Source organism: Mastigoproctus giganteus, chromosome 3 (genome assembly GCF_048544385.1).
Source record: "Mastigoproctus giganteus isolate SK-2022 chromosome 3, ASM4854438v1, whole genome shotgun sequence".
In the NCBI taxonomy this organism is placed as follows: Eukaryota; Metazoa; Arthropoda; class Arachnida; order Uropygi; family Thelyphonidae; genus Mastigoproctus; species Mastigoproctus giganteus.
The window spans coordinates 34,941,509-34,962,382 of record NC_143577.1 but is presented as its reverse complement, the minus strand read 5'-3'; the positions used below and the strand labels follow the sequence as shown (position 1 = coordinate 34,962,382).

The 20,874-nt window shown below is 32.7% G+C and overlaps 1 protein-coding gene across 5 annotated transcripts in view; it reads left to right on the top strand.

The window, feature by feature from the left end:
* Positions 1-19,488, top strand: part of Vps52 (vacuolar protein sorting 52) — a 106,167-nt gene extending 86,679 nt beyond the window's left edge. For 4 of the 5 annotated variants that reach the window (XM_090370465.1, XM_090370466.1, XM_090370464.1 and 1 more), the window contains 5 exons: positions 3,675-3,798; positions 7,138-7,341; positions 8,625-8,802; positions 16,357-16,475; positions 19,327-19,488. In XM_090370465.1, coding sequence (XP_090226591.1) covers positions 3,675-3,798; positions 7,138-7,341; positions 8,625-8,802; positions 16,357-16,475; positions 19,327-19,473 — 772 coding nt within the window. In that variant the 3' untranslated portion in view covers positions 19,474-19,488. Of the gene's footprint in view, positions 1-3,674; positions 3,799-7,137; positions 7,342-8,624; positions 8,803-15,648; positions 15,757-16,356; positions 16,476-19,326 lie in introns of those variants that run through there. The other variant, XM_090370467.1, reaches the window with a different exon arrangement.
* Positions 19,489-20,874: the final 1,386 nt, after the last annotated feature.

Sequence of the window (20,874 nt, the reverse complement as noted above, 5' to 3'; positions counted from 1 at the left end):
TAACCTCCTTTGTAACTTGGTTACAGATCAACTTGTATCTATTATAGGCTTCTGTGTCATGTGTTAATTTGTATGTATCCCAGCATTTTTCTTCTCTGCCATATGTCTCATTAGTTCATCTGACATCCGTTTAGGTCTAAACCTTGAACAATATTTCTTATATGGTATGTAAAGCCTAGTAGCTTTCAAGATGGCGCTTTCGTAGCCAGGTGGGAAGGAGCAGCAGTGCGTAGCACACGATTCTTGATTAGACCGGGGTTCGAGCCCGTCACCACCAAATACGGAGGATGCGGAAAGTTCAGGGAATGACCACCGCATATTCCCAGAGCAATATGGCCTTAGTTGCTAATGCTCCTAAAAACCAAATAACAAACAAACAAACAAGCTTTCAAGATAAGTTCTTTGAATGCTTCCCATTTTGAATTTGCAAGGTGTTTTTATTTCGAAATGCCATCTCTTTTATGTAATCAGCACTGCTACCTGTTTAAAAAAACTTTATACTGTAATTTAAACCAAAATTTATAGTAGAGCAGCCAGCTTAAATCCAGGTTTAAATAGTTTCTATTACTCACCATGTTGAAAGAATTCAAAAGTAGGTTCCAGTACTTTACTTTTTATTTGGCTTTTTGAATTTAATTAGTCAGCATTTTTTGCCATACATATTGACTGAAAAATTCATTATTTTGATTACTTTATTTATTTTGCCGAATTTGAATTTATTGTAGAAAAATATTTCTAATCTTTTTCAATTTAAACCTTTCAGTCCAGCATTATTTTCACTACTTCCCCATGCAGTGCTGCTCTAAAAATAAAAAATAAAAAAATTACTGCTTGAAAGGTGATGTTAAAAAATGATTTATTTTTGGGTTTACACAAACTAATATATAAAACAGCGTGGGAAACATTTTAAAAGCTTTAATGCACTATTCTTTTCTGTCTGGAAAAAATATTTACAGAACTTTCCATCCAGATAATCAAAAATATTTTATTACTTTAGAGCACCCACTTGATTTTTTTTGTTTGTCCTTTGTGGACATACAGAGATACACCATCCAGAATGTCTACAGAAGTCTCATCCTGCTAAATGCATTTTTAAAAAAATTGAGTTCTATTTGTCCATCCTTCTGACAATGGCACCTCCATAGCCAGGTGGGCAGGAGCAGCAGTGATAGCACACGCTTCTTGATTAGACCACTAAATACGGAGGATGCGGAAAGGTCAGGGAATGACCACCGCATATCCCCTGAGCAATATGGCCTTAGTTGCTAATGTTCCTAATAACCAAATAATAACACTAACCTTCTGACAATATTTCTTTATATCAGTTTTTTTTCATTTAGTCCCATATTGATAATAATCCCAAAAAATGCCTTTAGTTCGTTTAAGTGAGACCAAAACTCATATCTTATGGAACAGTCAGAAACAGTCTTATTTATAGGACTTTACTTTTTTTTTTTTTTTTTTACCCCTCTTCAATTTCTCATTGGAATTTCTGTTGATGAAATTCTCAATTTCATCAACAGAAAAACCTTTATGAGATCTTGATGACAAGTGTGAATATTTCACTTTAACATAGGGTTTAAGTTACTCTGTGACTTCTACACTGAATAATAAATGTTGCCTTCCATTAACAGTTGAATATAAATATCAATTTAGTTTTTCAGATTGTTTATGTGAAGTGTAAATAAGTCACTGTACAAATAATTGCACCAACACAGCGATAAAGCAGTTTCATAATCGAAAATTGCTGATGATCAAAACAGCTGCAACATCAGACTAGAGAGGATTAAAAAGAAAACTGCTCCCCGACATTAACAATTGAATGTAAACATTAATGAACATTGAATTAATTTTACAGATTCTTTATATGAAGTATAAAGGGATAACAGTGCATTAAGTGAGCCAGCTCAATGGGAAAACAAATTTCATAATTAGAAACACCGGTGGTCATAATGGTTGCAACATCAGACTTAAAGAGGACTGAAAAAACATCATCTGTCCTTAACAATTGAATAGATATGTCAATTTGGTTTTTCAGATTGGATGGCAGTACAGTAATTGAGCCAGTACAGCAGTGAAACATATTTCATAATCAGAAATTTTTTTCTCATTATGAAATTTGTGGCACTGCAACATACAACCAAAAGACTACAAAAAACAATTCCATCTACCATTAACAATTGAATATAAATATCAGTAAATATCGATTTAGTTTTTCTGATTGTTTATATGAAATATAAACAGAATTCAATACAATAATCCATATGGTGGGAAAACAAACTCCATAATTGGAAATACCAATTGGTGTGCTGGCAACAACATCAGACTGGAAGGGGAATTTTATGATGTCATGGTGGGTGGGACATTAGGGTTGAACCTCTCAAAAATGCTATGTACATTACAAAGGTATGTGAAAGTTTTCCTTCAGCCAGCAAGTGGTTCATTGTTGGAACAAACTTCCATGTGCTGTTGTTGAAGTGGGTAGTTTGAATAAATTCAAGTAAGAACTAGACAAACCACTGGAGGGAGTAGACAGGTGTTGTGGGAAGTGTTGTTTTTTTTTTTTTTTTTTTTTGGCTGATGCTTTATAAGCTTTCTTCTTTCTTATATCATTTGACACCACCAATATTAATGAAGATGTGTTATTTTAACATTCTGAATGATTAAGCAATGGAAAGTATCCAGCATGTATTTCACTCACGATATCTTAAGGGAATATCATATATTTCTTTTGTGGTCAGGTTAAAGGGTTTGCCTAATTTCAGGTAGAAGGATTAGGGCTTTGTGTGTCAAGAGTTGTAGCAGATTGAACTGATAGGCTACATGCTAGATACAAGCTGTTTAGGTTAACTGTTTTGATAAACAGTTAATTTCATTATTAACATCTTCAGAGATGTCGTCTGGGACAGTATAGTGGTTTCACCACTTGTCACTCATTTAGAGAGATCTCTGTTTGATTCCCATCAGTAACTAAGAATTTCTAAAGTCCTCTTCAATCAAGGCTGTTGTTAGCTGATCTCAGGCAGAGGGAGTAGGGACCCCTTCATGAGTTTAGGTTTTTCAGCTCATGCAAATTGACCACCTGCAAATGCACTTGTGCAGACAAAAATACACTATGGCACAATATGGTCTAGGTCTCCGATACACTTAAAAAATCCAACAACAACAACCTTCAGGGGCACTTAAAATCTTCTTTTTATAAATCTAGCTGTATAATATTGAACTGTTGAACATGAGTGCACCAGGATTGCTCTAGACGTTCTTAACAATGTTCAGTAATGCTGCCAAAGTAAATCTTGATTTGTGAATAACATTGTGGCATGCATTGTGAATATCTGGTGCCATAATATAATTTTCATGTGTAAGGACTTTTGATATACTCTTTATATTCTTTTTTATTATTATTATTTTTTATTTATTAGCAACCCATGTCATCATCATCATCCAGAATCATTTCCTCAACCTGTCATGATGATTATTTTATTGGTGCTACTACAGGAAAAAGATTTTATTTATTTGTTAAATGACTTTTATTGGACAATTCTGAAATATTTTGTGACACATTTATTCATTCTAAATATGCATATATAGCTGTTCTTGTTTTCTGCTGAACTTAAAATTATTCTCTTTGTTAAAACTGTCTCAAATGAAACATTATATCATTCTGATTTTAGATATTGGGAAACTTTACTGCAAATACTGTGGCCCAGATTTGAGTATATATTACAGCTAAATATCCAGAGTGTAAGGGACTGTGACCCACAGAAATTCAGCAATATTGATATGAGACCCCATTATGTAAGTGTTTGTTGTGATCATTTAATGTGATAAATCCAATGTAATATTATTTTATTATTGCAATAGGTAAATTTTTAATACAGACTAAGAATTATGTACTATTCAGCAAACATTTTGGCATAGCAGCATCACTTTATTTTTGTAGCGCCCTTAATAAATGGCAATGTTGCAAGCATAGCTGTGATTTTCATCATATTATTTGCATTCATTTTCTCTGAGTAAATGAAACATTTCATTGCACGTAGACTATGTTGTTTTCTTAGCTTCTGTTGCTCCAAGGGCTTGAAAAATTCAAAAACTTGAAAGATTTAAAATGATTTAGATAAATAAATATAACCTATGAAATTTTGAAAACAACTAGCTATATGCAGTAGACTCTTGATTATCCGAAGCAGATGAAAAAATAATTGACGTAAATGTCTTAAGAAATCAATTGCAGTACCTACTTAAAATAATTTAGTTTTAAATGTAAATGTTTTTTAAAAAAGTACCACTTAGGGCCCCACAAACCCTTTATTTGCAACTGGTAGTCTACTGTACAATCCTGTTCCTTAGGGATTCTTTCAATCCTTGGGAATGTGCAAATATAAAAAGGTACATATTCACTGTTTATCAGTTAAATGTATGTTAAGCAGGCAGACACACTTTGAACTGCAGTTGTTCAGTAACTACATACGTATTTTGTTTGATTTATTTCAAAAGTTTTAAAATTACCCTCATGTTAAAAAGAAAAAATTGTTTTTTCAATACAACAAAAACTTGAACTCATCAAGAAACATGAATTTCAGCTTTAATGAAAGAGTACAATGTTTGTGAACAAACTGTACAACATTTAATAAAGTTAAATTAATGGGATTTGCTGGAGTTTCAGATAGTGCTGGAGATATACAATTATTTATTTATTTATTTATTTAATAAATATTAAATGCATATTGTTCGTAATCCTGATTTTTTGCTTACTTTGTGGATTATTCAGGAAATCGATTATTCAGGAAAATTAATTTCCCAACCTCCCTCGTTAATTGGGAGTCTACTGTATTATGATTTCCTCTTCGAAATATTTGACAATGGCAAATTACAAATTGAAAAATAATCAACTAATGTTACAATTGCTATTAGTATTAGCCACAAGGATGACACAGGCATTTGCACCACTCAAGACGCCTCCATAGCCAGGTGGGAAGGAGCAACAGTGCGTAGCACACGCTTCTTGATTAGACTGCTGTTCGAGCCTGTCACCACCAAATATGGAGGATGCGGAAAGGTCAGGGAATGACCACCACATATTCCCGGAGCAATATGGCCTTAGTTGCTAATGCTCCTAAAAACCAAACAACAAACAAACAAGCACCCCTCAAAAAAAAAAAAAAAAAAAGATAAGAAAATGTCAATTATTATATAAATAATATAAATTAATATATAATATATTTATTATATAAATGAATATACAAATTATACAAATAAATAATCCAGTTGACCTATAAATTTCTTCAGACTGTCAGCCTCAACTACCTGCAGAGGCACTTATTCCAGTAATCAGTGACTCGTTGACTAAAAAAAAAATTCCTAATTCCTACAGTCTACTCTAAACTTCTTCCACGGTAATTTGAATTTATGGCCCATTATTTCTGGAATTCTTTATAATTTTATTAACCCTCCTCAGAGCCTTATAAACTCCAATCAGGGCCCCTTGACAATCCTGGAATATTTTGTGACACATTTATTCATTCTGTATATGCATGTATAGCTCTCTTTGTTTTTTGCTGAAATTAAAATTATTCATTATTCTCTTTGTTAAAACTACCTCAAATGAAAAATATCATTCTTATTTTAGATATTAGTCCTACGAAGTGCACAACGTGCATCAACACTGTTTGTTTCCTGCTTCCAGCTATTTTTAGAATAATTTCTAAAAAAAATTTTAATGAAGGATGTTACCCTCATTAAAATATACATGTGTGCTAAAAAGTCCTTAACTTCTTTGAGGCATTTGTCTGGAAGTAGTATTTAGTAATTTTAAATTTCAATATAATTAATTAACCTTTATCTATCAATATTATACAATATGAATTTGTTGGCTGAATGTAGGATGTAAATAATGTCAATTTCAAATCTAGAAATTCCTTGTTTAATTCTCAGTGACTCAGTTTCCTTGCTTAGAACTTAAAAATTTATGTTAATAACCAGTTTTCACCTCTGAATTTAAATCAATTATTTACTATTCCTACATAGGATAACCAAATCTTGGATCTTCTGTTCACAAACATCTCAATAAATCTAATAATATCTGATAGACTCTTTTTAAGACTGTTGCCATATTTCCTGGTTATTTAATATTCCAAAACTTCAAGACTCATTTCCTTACTCCAAAACTTCAAGACTCATTTCCTTACTCCAAAACTGATTCTGTGACTTATTCTCTCATTCAAACTTATCAAAAAAGTTAAAAACAACTTTCTTTTCTAAATTCATACACCTTGAACTATCCAAAAATATACATGGAACTTTCCCAGTTTGCTCAATTGCAAATTAGGCTAGAGATAATGAGAATATTAATGGAATTTAATATTGAAATTTCAGGGCATTTAGAATCAAACAACAGTTCTTTAAGAAAAAAGGGAAAAAAAAGCCCTTTTTTTTTCTTTAAAAATTCCCTTTTTTAAATTGGAAAGTGCCCATCCTGCACAAGAGCATTCTTTGTCTATTTCAAGGGGGAAAAAACCTCATGTCTTCAAACTAATATCGTCCCAAAAAAAAAACCCATCTATCTGATGGGAAGCCCCTGCACCACCACCATGTAGTAGGAACTATGTCCCATTCATGATTTGTTGAAAATATTTAGAACATTTTATTTTAAAGGATTTCCTGCTGTATGCAATCCAGCTATTAAATGGGACAATTAATCTGGGATTTGTTTGAGCAGTTCTCAGATATAACTGGTCAGTTCTGTTGATTAAAATGCAAGGTCGGCTTGATTTTGGCAGACCTTCATTTCTTATTTGCTTTACAGTATAAGAGACAATAATTAAATAACCAACTCTTTCAGTACCACGTGTGGTGATGATCAGTTTTGTGCAGTAACAGAACAATTTTATATGCCTCAGAATGTATTAGTTATATTTTGCATGGATCATATTCAACCTTACTAATAATTTTTGTGATTCTGCCTTTATTATTGTTATGCAAAATCTTTTATGACAGGATACAGAATACCATATTTGGCAATAATTTTAGAGAAAAGTGGATACTGTTCTAATTTTAATATTCTAATCTGAAACCATTAGGATTCACTTATTTCTGTATATTGTATTTCTATCTAAATTTTATTTTTTCTTCCAGATAACCAGAAGGTATGCAGAATTCTCAGCAGCTATTGTTGGGATAAATGAAACTTTTCCAAGTGAAAGAGTTGCCAGGCTTTTAGCTGGTTTACAGGGAGAAGTTGAAAATTTCATATTACGCATGGCTGCAGAATATCCTGGTCGTAGGGAGCAACTTATATTTCAGATTAATAATTATGATATGATGCTAAATGTGTTATTGGTATGTTTATTTATTAATAAAGTTTAAAAAACAAGTTTTAAAATATAACTTCCATTAAATATTGAGAAAAGAATATTATGTGATTGTTCATAATGAACAATTATGAAGTGAAATGAAATGTGAATAATATATAATTTTTTCATTTAAGTTTAAATATTAATAACACTAATTAAACCATGTGAATTGTTACTATCAAGTGAATTTTATTATGTAGAAAATATTACATTAAGTAAGTTAAGTCCCACACAATAGGACTCCTTAATAATTGCAGTTGTTTCGGAATTCCATGTGGAATCCTCCCATGAAGCTTAATCAGGAAATATTTGAAAGCTGTTACTAACTGTAAAGGATAAAACGTCTCTGAATTCCGTGTTGAATCCTGATGGCAGGATTCATTTGGAATCCAGAAACATTGCTAATTATTGAGCAGTAGTTGTACTGTTGAGGCTTAACATACTGAATTTAATACTTCGTTCAGAATAAAATTCAGTTGATAATAAGAATGCGTGTGGTTTAATTAGTGTTATTGATATTTCAAATTAATTAACTTTAGTTAGCATTAAAATATGCTTTTAAATACTCTGATGAATCATCTATTGGTACACAAAAAAAATATCAGGTGTGATTCAAAAAAGTGATAGCAGTTTATTTATAGTTGAAATTTGTGGTCATTAATAAACATTTGTTTCATTTCATTTTAATAATTAAACCTTGTAAGAGTGTTGTGTAATCAGTTTTAAAATTGTCCATATGTTGAATTAGAATCTTTTAGCAAACTGTACAGTCATCTTAAGTGATACAAAAAATTTAGAGCACACTAGGCTGCAGCTTAGGTAGTATTTGCCTTAATCTGGTCCTCTCTGATTGCATTCAGCAATTCACAAGTACCCTTCAAGAATGATACCTCCTTTACAAGGTTATTCTAAAATCAAGCAATGCTTAATTTATTTTTTAAAGTTTGAAGAAGTGAACCTCTTAGAAATCTAAAGAAGAATGAAGTAGCAATGTAGTGAAACATATATTGACTCACCAACATACTGCAGATTTCTATAGTACCTCTATTTTAGATGATAACACTGCTAGTGTCAAGCACTTTATTTTGGAAAAGTTAAAAATTTCTCTGCCGAAATAATGATGTATTAAACATTAGCATTGGAAGTACACATTTCATCATTCATAATCAGTATAACCTCATATATTTATAAAACTTTGAAATTTAAAAGTATTTAATTATTTACTTGAATACCAAATTCAAGATATAAAAATTTTTTGGGGTTTTTTAGGAAAGGACGAAAGAAGATTCTCGAGAATCTGAAAGCTTTAAAGAGCTCCTAAATGCAAGAATTCTGGAGTATGTAGAAGAAATGTTGTCTCCTCATTTTGGAGGGATGATTACTTTTGTAAAAGAATCTGAGAAACATTTGGAGCGTGGTCATATTGATCTACTTAAAAAGGAAGAAAGTAAGTTTCTCATAGTAAAGATGGGTGAAACCTCTTTGTAGCTTATTAGGCTTTTATAATATGAAGGGTATTCAGTAAGTTATCTACCTTGACTATAAATATGCTATATAAAAACTGTACTTTTATCATGCTCTCATAAATGTTCATATCTTATTTGCACAGGTCCAGCTCAATGCAATGAAGTATGGAAGAACAGAAGAACAAAATTGGAGCATCAAGCCACCATAAAAGTTTTGACAACAGAAAGGAATGGATCAAAGGTTATTCTCAAATACACAAAAGTAGTATATGGCAATGCTGACTTGACTCTTGTGAATACCAGATAAGATTTTGGCCTAAGCAGTTTAAATATTTTTATACAAATAAATTTATATATTTATATAAAAATAAAAGCTCGAGAAGCCACAGAGTATGACTCCTGTGTATGATTACCAACAGAAGTGACAATTCCAAAAAGGTGGCAGAAAATTGAAAACCTAGTTATGCAGGGTAGAGGTATTAAAGAGTCTGTGATTTCCAGAGAATGTATATTTCTCAGGGGTTAATAGTGACCATTATCCATAAACACTTGGCCATGTCAAAAGTTAGTTCTCATTGGATGCCAAGAATGTTCACCTCTTTAGAAATAGTGCAGGGCTCGGCTATTTGAGGAAAATTTACACATTCATGATGAAGATACCAAAGGTTTCTTTCAAGATTTGTAACTGGTGATGAAACATGGATTCATCACTCAGATTCAAAAATAAAATACAAGGCCATATAATGGAAACATCATGGTTCACCAACACCCAAAAAATTCAGAACTCAATCCTTCTCTGAAAAGATTATGGCCACCATATTTTGGGATATGGAAGAAATTCTTTTGATGGACTACATGCCACATATGAAAACAATCACTGGAAATGCGTATGCTGCTGTTCTCAAAAATTTAAGAGGGTCCATAATGGAACAAAGAAGAGGAAAATTAACATGAGGTGTCTTGTTCATGGCAATGCTCCTGTACACAAGTTGCATAAAACAGTTGCTACTCTGAGAGATTGCAGATTCCAGGAATTAAACCACTCAGCTGCAGGCCAGACCTGGATCCCAGTGGTTATTTAGTGTCGAAAGCCTGTAAAAAATACTTGCACGGGCACTGATTTCCAAATAATGATTGATGGAAGTAGTAAATGACTTTTTTTAGAGACCCAAACAAAAGCTTTTTTTTTTATTTCCTCTTTGCCCTCAAAATTAAAGATGTATTGAATTCAAAGGGATATATATTCAGAAATTTTTTTTAAAAAATAGGAAAAAATAGATTGTTTATTTATTATAAAGTTAGATAACTTTTTTTTAGTGACCCTTATAATTGGTTTTAAGAAGTAATAAATAATCATATATGTTAAGTGGAGAGACATACAGTGAATAAATATGCCTAATAAAATATATAGCCTTTTTGGATTTTGTTTAGGTCCATTCTGGCTTATCATATGGATTTGATATGCAATGCTGATATTGACCTTAGTTTTGGAGAAAAACAACAGGGAAAACAGATTTAACGGGTTGAAAAGAAGAGACATTGGATGGGATCTCTAGTGAATACCATGTAGCAAGTGTGCTTGCTACTTGGTATTCACTAGTTACATATACCAGTCAGTAGGCATGCTTAGCATTCACATATTACGTATGCATTTATTCATTTAGCATTTTACAATTGGGGAAAGAATGGTTTCTTTTTCCAATGGTGAAACATGTTACCTTAATTTTCAAACAGCCTTTGAATGTTCATAATACACTATCTATAAAAATGATTATATTAAGCCAAGCAAAAAAAAAAAAAAAAAAAAAAAGCCTCATATATTTGTCAGCCAGAAATAATGTCCTTTGGTGGCTTGACCCCTTCATCAGGCTATTCATATTGCTGCTGGTGCATTCAGAACATCACCTGTCTAAGTATATATGTGGAAGCAAATGAACCATCCTTGTCCCTTCGATGAAACAGTTGTCTCTACAGTATGCCTTTTAAGCTTAACTTCCTGGCAGATCACCCCACATGGACATCCGTTTTTGAGCCACGATGGGAAAATCTTTATAATACTCATCAGACTGCCAACTGTTCATCTGGTATTTATGTCCAAGAGCTACTCAGAGAGCTTTACATCATGGTAGACAAGATTGCTTGATCACCAAAACAGCCTCTTCTGCCCTGGCATGCTCAAACACCAGCATGCAACTTCTCCCTTAAGAACTGGTTGATGTGTGTTACTCTGTCTTTCGTCTACCTTCAACTCTATTCAGTACACCAAGCTGAACATTCTGATTTCTTGCCAGTTTACACAGATGGCTCAAAGCTGGAATTAAACTGTGGGATCTACTGCTGTCTTTTCAGACAACACTATATCCAAGCAGATTCCCTCTGAATGCAGCATATATACTGCAGAGCTGCACACTATACAGTTAGCTTTGAATCACATAATGCCAATACTGACAGTTATTATATACACTGATTCTTTGAGTGTGTTTCAGGCTTTATCAACGATGAGGTACACTACTTATCCAACCCTGTGTCCCATGTTTACCAGTGATGTGCTCTCTGTATGAAGCAAAAGCAGGTATCTGTATTCGATATCTGCTTTTGCTGGTTCCCCCAGCCACATTGAGATTAGTGGAAATGTTTTGGCTGAGACTGCAGCCAAATCAGTATTCCCATGAATAATCTTGGCCCGTCAGTTCCTTATAACAGGAACTGTGATAATCCGTAATAAGATATATTTGCAGTGGCAAGATTCATGGCATGGACAGGCAACAAACAAACTGTATCAGATTAAGCCTATAACTAAACTACGGTAGTGAAAGTCTTTGCAGGAATCTTAAAGAGAAAGTTGTTCTTGCTCAACTCTGTATAGGACACATTCTTTTCTGTTGAGGGCTCATGACCCTCAGCATGTTTTAACTGAATGTACTAATATTAGAAATGCTTGTTTTACCACTTTTAACCATCTGGCTGAGCCATATATACTCAGTTAGATTTTATCTGACAATGACCACATGTCAACAGTATTTAAGTTTTTACAAGCTATAATTCTACATACACATATATATAAAATAGATTTATTTTTACTTTTATGCTGCCTCTTATTTAGTTAAAAGGTTACCAAAATTTTGATAGTTTTTGAAATTTTAACTTTGGTGTAGTGCATTATAACCATAGTTATTTTTGCACTATTAAAACCAAAATCTATCCATCCATCCTAATGGCCAAATCTTAGCGTCACAAAGACGGCAAAATCAAAGGAAAACCAAAACTTTGCTGAAATTTAATACAGGAGAAATGGGCTTATAGTGCATTTTTTTTATAAACACAGAGCTTTGGAAAACAGCCCTTGAGCTTTGGGGCTTCAGGTTGCATATCATAAAACTTTCTAGCAACAACCGACAAACTGAATTAACATACATTTAAAATAAATAAATTAATTAATATCTACATATATTACTAAAACAGATATAAAATAAAATATAAAAGTGTTAAAATACAATAAAATATGGACAAAACTAATAAAATATACAATAGCTTTCAAGACGAAGTTCCTCTTCATCAGCTTAGTCAGTGAATGGTTTATTGCAGTATATATATGTTGGTTAAAACAGCAAAAGTCAGCTGAGTATGATCATGCATCACGAGTCTGGTGTCGGTAGAGCAGAATTACATACACATGATAATTGCCAGTGCTCATTGTACTGCAAAACAGTAGATTTCATAATGGGGTGCAAGTGCACTCCCCTAGTGTGAGGCGCCTCCGTAGCCAGGTGGGAAGGAGCAGCCGTGCATAGCACACGCTTCTTGATTAGACCGGGGTTCGAGCCTGTCACCACCAAATACAGAGGATGCGGAAAGGTCAGGGAATGACCACCGCATATCCCGGAGCGATATGGCCTTAGTTGCTAATGCTCCTAAAAACCAAATAACAACAGCCCTAGTGTCATTAATGGTACTATTACTGCTAACTATGTGCAGTGCCTCCAGCCACGAGTGTTGCTGGTAATCACATGAATAGTCAACAATTTCAATATCCCATCGGGAATCAAGATTATTCTGTTCAACACAATAATGCCTGGTGACTGCAGAACGTTCAAAATTAGCGGTTCGAAGAGCCACCTTATGTTCAGAAATGCAATCTTTCAATCTCCTGGTGGACTCTCCTACATAACACTCCCAAAATCCGGATATGTAATAGGGTATACAGAACCACTCCGTAGGAGAGGAGGAATGGGTGTTTTCACCTTAAAACTTTGCTTACAGTTACTTGGAAACACAGGTAATCGATGACAGCACTTATAGATTTTAAGGTAATTCAATTGTAAAGCGACACATTATTTGAAACATACATATGTACTCTGAAAGGTTTTGGATAATGCTGTTTATTCTCTTCAAAAAAAAAAAAAAAAAGTCAGCCATGTCACACAATCAGCTTAAAATACTTTGCCACATTCTTGGATTTCAAATGGAAGAATAATAAAAAGTTCAACTTACCTAACTGCTTATAGAATACAATGATAGCCATTATAGGATAATTGCAATTGGTTGTCATGTTCAAGTAGAAATAATAGAATGTAATTCCCTCCCCAGAAGTTGCACACATCGTATATGGTGGAGATGCAAAATCCTAGTAAGGCATTCCAACACACCCAGATAATATGGGATGTAGGCAGTAGAAATAAATTCATTGACACGAGGAGGGTTAGATTATGAAACAAATCAGTGAGCCTGGAGCTCTCATCTATCTAGAACCATTTGAGCAGCACTTCTCACACTTTATTCTCCTGCACCACTTGGATGCACTAGTTCGATTGGTGACAGGCAATTGGAGATTTCAAATTGCAGTTTTCCCCTCAGGTTTTATATAGATGAATTTATTTCTGCCGCCTACATCCCCTATTATCCAGGTGTGTCGGTATGTCTTATTAGGATTTTGCGTTTCCACCATATACGATGCATGCAACTTCCGTGGAGGAATTATAGTCTATTATTTCTAAGGTGAAAACCCCCATTCCGCTACTCCTACAGAGTGGTTCCATATACTACATTACGTGTCCAAATCATGGGGGGGGGTGTCATGTAGGTGACTCCAGCAGAAGATCGAAAGATCGGGTTTCTGAACATGAGGTGGCTCTTCGAACTGCTAAATTTGAAGGCTCCATGGTCTCCAAGCATTATTGGGTTGAGCAGCACAATCTTGATATCTGATGGGATATTGAAATCGTCAACTATTCGTGTGATTACCACCAGCACGCATGGCTGGAGGCATTGCACATAGCTAGCAGTAATAGTACTATGAATCGCACTAGGGGAGTGCACTTGCACCTCATTATGGAATCTACTGTTTTGCAGTGCGATGAGCGCTGGCAATCATCACATGTACGTAATTCTGCTCTACCGACACCTGACTCGTGATGCATGATCATGCTCAGCTGACTTTTGCTGTTGTTACCAACAATATATACTGGAGTACACCATTCACCGACTAAGCTGATGAAGAGGCACTTCGTTTCAAAAGCTACTGTATATTTTATTAGTTTTGTCCATATTTTATTGTATTTTATTGCTTTTATTTTATTTTATATTTTATATCTGTTTTAGTATTTTATGTAGATATTATTTATTTATTTTAATAAATTTATTTTAAATGTATGTTAATTCAGTTCGTTGGTCAACGCTAAAAAGTTTTGTGAAACACGGAGCGGTGAAATTTTTTTTTTTTTCCAATTTAAAATATAATGATACTGATCAAAAATGAGCATCATACTTTAAGGAATACTAAAATATACATTGGTATAATTCTAATACATATTTAAACTTTCAAGTTTTTCTGGTTTTGGTGTGCAAAATGAACAAAGCAGGTTAAATATTATTTAAAAAAACGGATGGATACAACAACATAGTAGCAGTTTGTCAGATATAACAAATTAAAAGTATTGGGGTAGTTGGATGATATGAAAGTGTTTGAAGCATGGCCGTGAACAAGAAAATGTGATGAAATGTAGCCATTATGTATGATCATTATCATATTTTTTACCTACTTATTATGAGAAAGAAGCAAACGTTGTTACATATTAACCTTTTTTCTGGAATGAGTTTAGTATTAGTAGTGGCAAACAGTGGAACAAACCAAGCCATACATCAGCCAAATAAAAATAAAAATCTATGAACTTAGCTATCCATCCTTTCTAATTATTTGTCTAATTGTTCATAAATTTATTCAACCTACCCACTTCCACAACACTAGATGGTAGTTTGTTCCAACAATCAATTGCCCACTGGCTGAAAACAAATTTCTGTACATCTATTCTACAACCATCTTTTTTTAATTTGAATTTATGCCACCTTATGTGTAGTCTGAGCAAGAGGAAGATTCCATCAGCATTGACCTTACTGAATCCATTCAAAGCCTTAAACACCTCAATCAGATTCTCCTCTCAGGTCTATTCTCCAGACATTGCAATTTGCAGAACTGAAGCCTTTCCTTTCCTTTCCTAATCTTATTGCTCTTCTCTACACCTGTTCCAACTGATCCACATCCTTCCTCAAATGAGGCTTCCAGACCTGCCTGTGGTGCTTAAGACTTAGCCTAACCATTGATTTATATGATGGGATAATCATCTTATTCATGCTAGCAAAATTCATGCTAGCAAAAATCCAAAAATTATTTTTAAATATTAATTTGTTCTTATTTTGATTGATTGCTCAACATTACAGTGAATTTTTATCAGAAATTGTATCAAATTTTTTTTAAATCACAAAAAACAAATCAGTTGTAAAAATCTTAAAAAATTCATAAAAAAAAAAATTGTAATTTTTCTTTTATGCAGTGCTGTCTTCTCCATCTGTTTCTGTATCATATTATTCAGTTTTATCAACTCCTGGATTGAATTCGGAAAGTTTCAGTCTTTTGTAAACCAAAATTGAACAACAGTGGCTGATAAGTGCAGTCTCCTTTCTCTGATTTTAAAAGTTATTTTGTGCTGCTATTGGAAAACTGTGCTTACAGTTACTTGGAAACACAGGTAATCGATGACAGCACTTATAGATTTAAAGATAATTCAATTGTAAAGAGACACATTATTTGAAAGATACTTGAAACAACCATGAAAAGCATATATATGTACTCTGAAAGGTTATGATAAGGCTGTTTATTCTCTTCAAAAAAAAAAAAAAGAAAAAGCAGCCATGTCACATGATCAGCTTAAAATTTAAAATACTTTGCCACATTCTTGGATTTCAAATGGAAGAATAATAAAAAGCTCAACTTACCTAACTGCTTATGGAATACAATGATAGTCATTATAGGACAATTGCAAATAGTCATCATGTTCAAGAAGTGATATAAAATAAATAACATGTAATTGGGAACGATACAAAACTGATTCAGTGCATAAACTGCAATACTTACTAAATTAAGGGGTTACAAAATTTGCATATTTATAAGTTTTATTAATACTTCATTGTTTTCTTATTACCTAATGACCAAATTCATTGTGCTCTGTAGCACAAACTTATTTAAAATCCTTTGCTTTCAGAAAAAGTTCCTTCCCTTGTACGCTCCTTTAATGTAGGTTGGAAAAAAGCAATAGATGATATTAATGCAGACATCATGCAGACATTTACTAATTTCAAGAACGGAACCAATATTCTTCAGGTATGTTTTTACATTTTAACAAAGCAGGTAAATGCTTCTATGATATAAGTAAAAATATTTTACTTATTTTGAATATTGTTCTATTTTTTGGGTTGCCTGAGTAGCGAATGGAAAATATTTTCCATCTGCTGAAAATTATTGTTATAAATCATATATAACAAAATTTAGATACATACTAATTTTATACAAAACTGAGTTTTATGTCACTTAAACATAAAAATTTTAAAAATAATTTATCGTATATAACTTATTAGTTTTTGCCATATTAAATTATGATATTGTTAAAATAAAAGAAATCATTGTGATGAAATAACAAATTTAACATCACTACAAAACTATTAATTAATATTAGTTTTACTTATATTATTAATTTTTTATGCTAATAATTTTGAATATCATTCTATGGAAACATGCTCTCATTTTTGAACTCCCTACTCAACAAAAGCAGATGCTCCTTCTAAACTGTAGAAACCAAACCTTTACCTACCAGTTTAGCACAGGTGTCCCACAAGGTGTTGTGTTGTCAGGCCTATTATTTAATGCTCTGCTTGTTCCTCTGGTGCATAGGAGGCAAGATATAATTTTTTATATAGATGTTATCAAGCTAATTATGCATATTAGTTCTGCTGATGACATAAATCTCATCACAGGCAGTCTGTCTGACAAACTAAATGATTTTGCAGCATATTTGCACCAATTTGGGCTATGTCTCTAACCAGCAAAATCAGTCCAAATTACCTCTCTCAAGCCAGCACCATCCATGATTTATTGCTACACATTGCCATGCAGATCCCTAATGTGCCCAATCACATTGATCTTGGAGTAATTTTTAACCCCAAGTTGACCTTTCATTTTCACCTGAAAATGGCTAAATTTAGATGGCAAGTGAAGCAACACCTCCTCTTATGCTAAGGATATTAGCATCACGAGGAAGTATATCACAACAATTGTCTACTCAGCAGTTTTACAAAGCAGAAACATGATGGGTTTTAATGGCCCCAAAACACGAAACCGCTGTATGCTTCTGAATACTGGATGCCCAGGTTGGCAGCTCATAAACATGGTGTGCTCCCTATCAGTAGCACTATAGCCCTGGTGCAACCACTAAAAATCCCAAGCCTTCAACATTTTAGCTCAGTCTTTGAAAGAAGACTCACTGCTACTGTAGATATGCTTGTAGGCTGTATTTTAGCTCCTGATCTGTAGGATACTATTCTGTACTCTTTGGGTGACATCTTCCCTAACCACCAATAGAAACAGGGGTTGCACATGATAGATTTTTCTTGGGAAAATGATGAAAGTTGCAGTCACTCAATGTGGACTTTTTTAAATTTGCTGCCAACAAGAAGTATCGCCATAAAACCTTAGACCAAAGAGCTGTACTTATGTACTAATTGAGCAGCTCAGTGAATTTCATCAAATTGTAAGCAATGTAACTGAATAATCTCTAGTAACTTGCTAAATTTGTTAATACAGCATTTCCTGTTAGGAGTGTATTGATGAGTATATAGATAGCATTTCAATTTTCCCAATTAACTCAATACTAACTTACTATTTACTAACCCTATTAACACCTGATGGGGAGGATATCTCGATGTCAGCTTCCTCCTTGCTGGTTAATTCTACTATGTAAATCCCCTGCCATATTTCTGTCCATGGAGGGAATTTTGCCTTTTATATATATATATATATATATATATATCCTTTGCTGTTTATATGTATACCCTTGGTAATAAAGATTTATTTATTATTTATTTATTTTTAATGTTGTCTTGAATAGTTAATGGGAAATACTTTATTGAAATTTAAGGAAAGATACAGTTAACCAGTTAATCTTTTGAGGGATTTGAATTATATACCCAGCCTAGGTTCAGACAGCATTGTAATTACTTTACTGCATTTTCTAAATAAGTTTTGCTGATATTTTATGTTTTCTGAACAAGATTTAGGTTTGGATACTAGTTAAGTTTTTTTCATTTTTCCATATTTGATATTTAAAAAACAAATTGTTTAAATGTTCTCTGTTGTATACCCAAAAAGAATAACTTGAGTGTGGGATAATCACATTCAGATTATTAGTTACACTGCAAGGTCATATTCAAATGGGATGATACATCATATGATTGTAAAATGTAACCTATTCCTTATATCCTAAGCAAATGGGATCATCTCCAAAAGAAGACAAATAGATGATACAGTGGACAAATGAGGGACCTCATTCCTTATGAATGTCGAATGCTAGCGGTTTACAGAGATAGTCTAGTATTTTCACAGTGGCCAAAATGATGGAGTGTGCAAAGATAACAGTGGCAAGAGTATGGAAGTCTAAAAAAACAGTCAGTCAGTGTCCAAACAATAGCCAGTAGTTGATATCTAGGAAGAGCAGAGTATTGCTAGAATTATTTGGACAAACAGATTGTTGGTCTATATAATTCAATTATATATACTACCACGAAGGAAATAACAACCTCATTTCAATGAGGAACATGGTATTCAATGAGGAATCTGGTAGTGGCCATCTGTGCTGAACCTAAGCCACACCTTAGCATACACCATTGCTGTTACACACAAGAAGAAATGTCTATTAGAAAGGCCCTATTAAATGTGGTAATAAAAACAAATTTGAAATCATTAGGAGTGTAAATTAGATGTTTAGAGTTACATGTGAGGAATACTGGCATTGAATTATGAACAGCTGTTGTTGAATCTTATATGTTACAGGTAGTATGTTATTTTATGTTTGTTTACATGTAAGTTTAAGTTTTGAGATGACTTAATCATGTTTTTCTTGTTAGTTTTTTCCTTGACAAATAATTCCTTTTTTTTTTTTTTTTTTAATCTTTCTTTCTAGGCCACGTTAACTCAGCTAATACAGTATTACCACCGATTTCAAAAAGTTTTATCCCAGTCACCATTCAAAAATCTGTCTGTTCGCAGTGAACTTTTGAATATACATCATCTTATGGTTGAAGTGAAGAAATACAAGGCCAATTTTTGATAATTGACCAGAAAGTGCAATACATGTACAGATTTGATGTTTTGTGTATTATTTGTAATATAATATTTCTCTATTTTTAAGTTATCTTTTAGACTAGTTATCAGAATTTGTCATTTTCAAGTTATAAAAATATAAATTTTAAAAGAAACAGAATGAAATGTGAATTTAATAAAACCCGTGGTATAAAAATATACTTTGTACAGAACTTTCTAATAATTTAGAATATGGGAGAATGTTTCATAGTTTACTGTATAAATTAAATTTGTTAACTTAAGTTGGCCAGTTTTCTTATTAACTGCACCATTTAATGAACCGTTAAAAATAATAGGAATATATTACTTCATTCTAGTTTATCTAACTTAAAATTTTCTTTTGAGACAAAAAATTTGAGAATTCTGCTCTCATATCGTAAAAAATTCCAAATTCGTCATTTCTTGAACTTGCATAACAACAATATAATTGACTACTTTTAAATAACAGGGAATAGACTTTTGTGCATTACCACTTATCACTTTATTCTGACAGATGTATATGAACAGAATGTATAGTAAATTAATGAATAAAAGAAAAGAATGAATCAAACTATAATCATTGCAATTATAGATTCTGATCATCATACAGTCTAACAGTTGAGATATTTTTTAAAAAATATAATTTCCGAACTTTTCATTATTTTGATTGCATAACATTGATAAATATTGCCTTGTACAGTTATCCAGTTGCTTAACTTTCTTTTATTAATCTTTATGAAGATCACCATTAATAATTTAAACGCATATGTTCCCTTAAAGCGCTGAAGAATATGCAGAAAGTTGATGTACAAAATTATGGAAACTGATTGCATAAAAATTAGTTTATGCATCCAAATCTGTAATCTGTATCTGTATATGGGAACTTCTGAATATAAAAATGTTTGTACAGAACTTTCTACTTTTGTTTTGGATATTGGACCTGTTTCCTGGTTTGCTGAATAAATTAAAATTTGGTTAACTTAAGTTGGCTGGTTTTCTTATTAACTACACCATCTAATGGACCATTAAAAAGAACCAGAATATTGTACAGGCATACCTCAAATAACGAATAGGATGCGTTCCACGAAATTACTTCGTTAAGCGAAACTTCGTTTTCAGAGGTAAAAATACTATGGCCAGAATAGGGATACGTTCCTACTTAAAGAAAATGAAAACTTTTTTTTCGAACAAAGAAAAGTTTTATTAAATAAACAGTCAACTTACATACAAAGTGAAATCACATTTTAAAATATGAGTCTAAAGTTGAATGTTTATGCTTTTTTTCTCTTTCATTTAATAATTGCCTATACGGAGTTATTGCATTTAACACTGATTGCTTAACAATAACATTTCTTCCTAAATCAGGATCATTTTCACTAAACAAATTTAG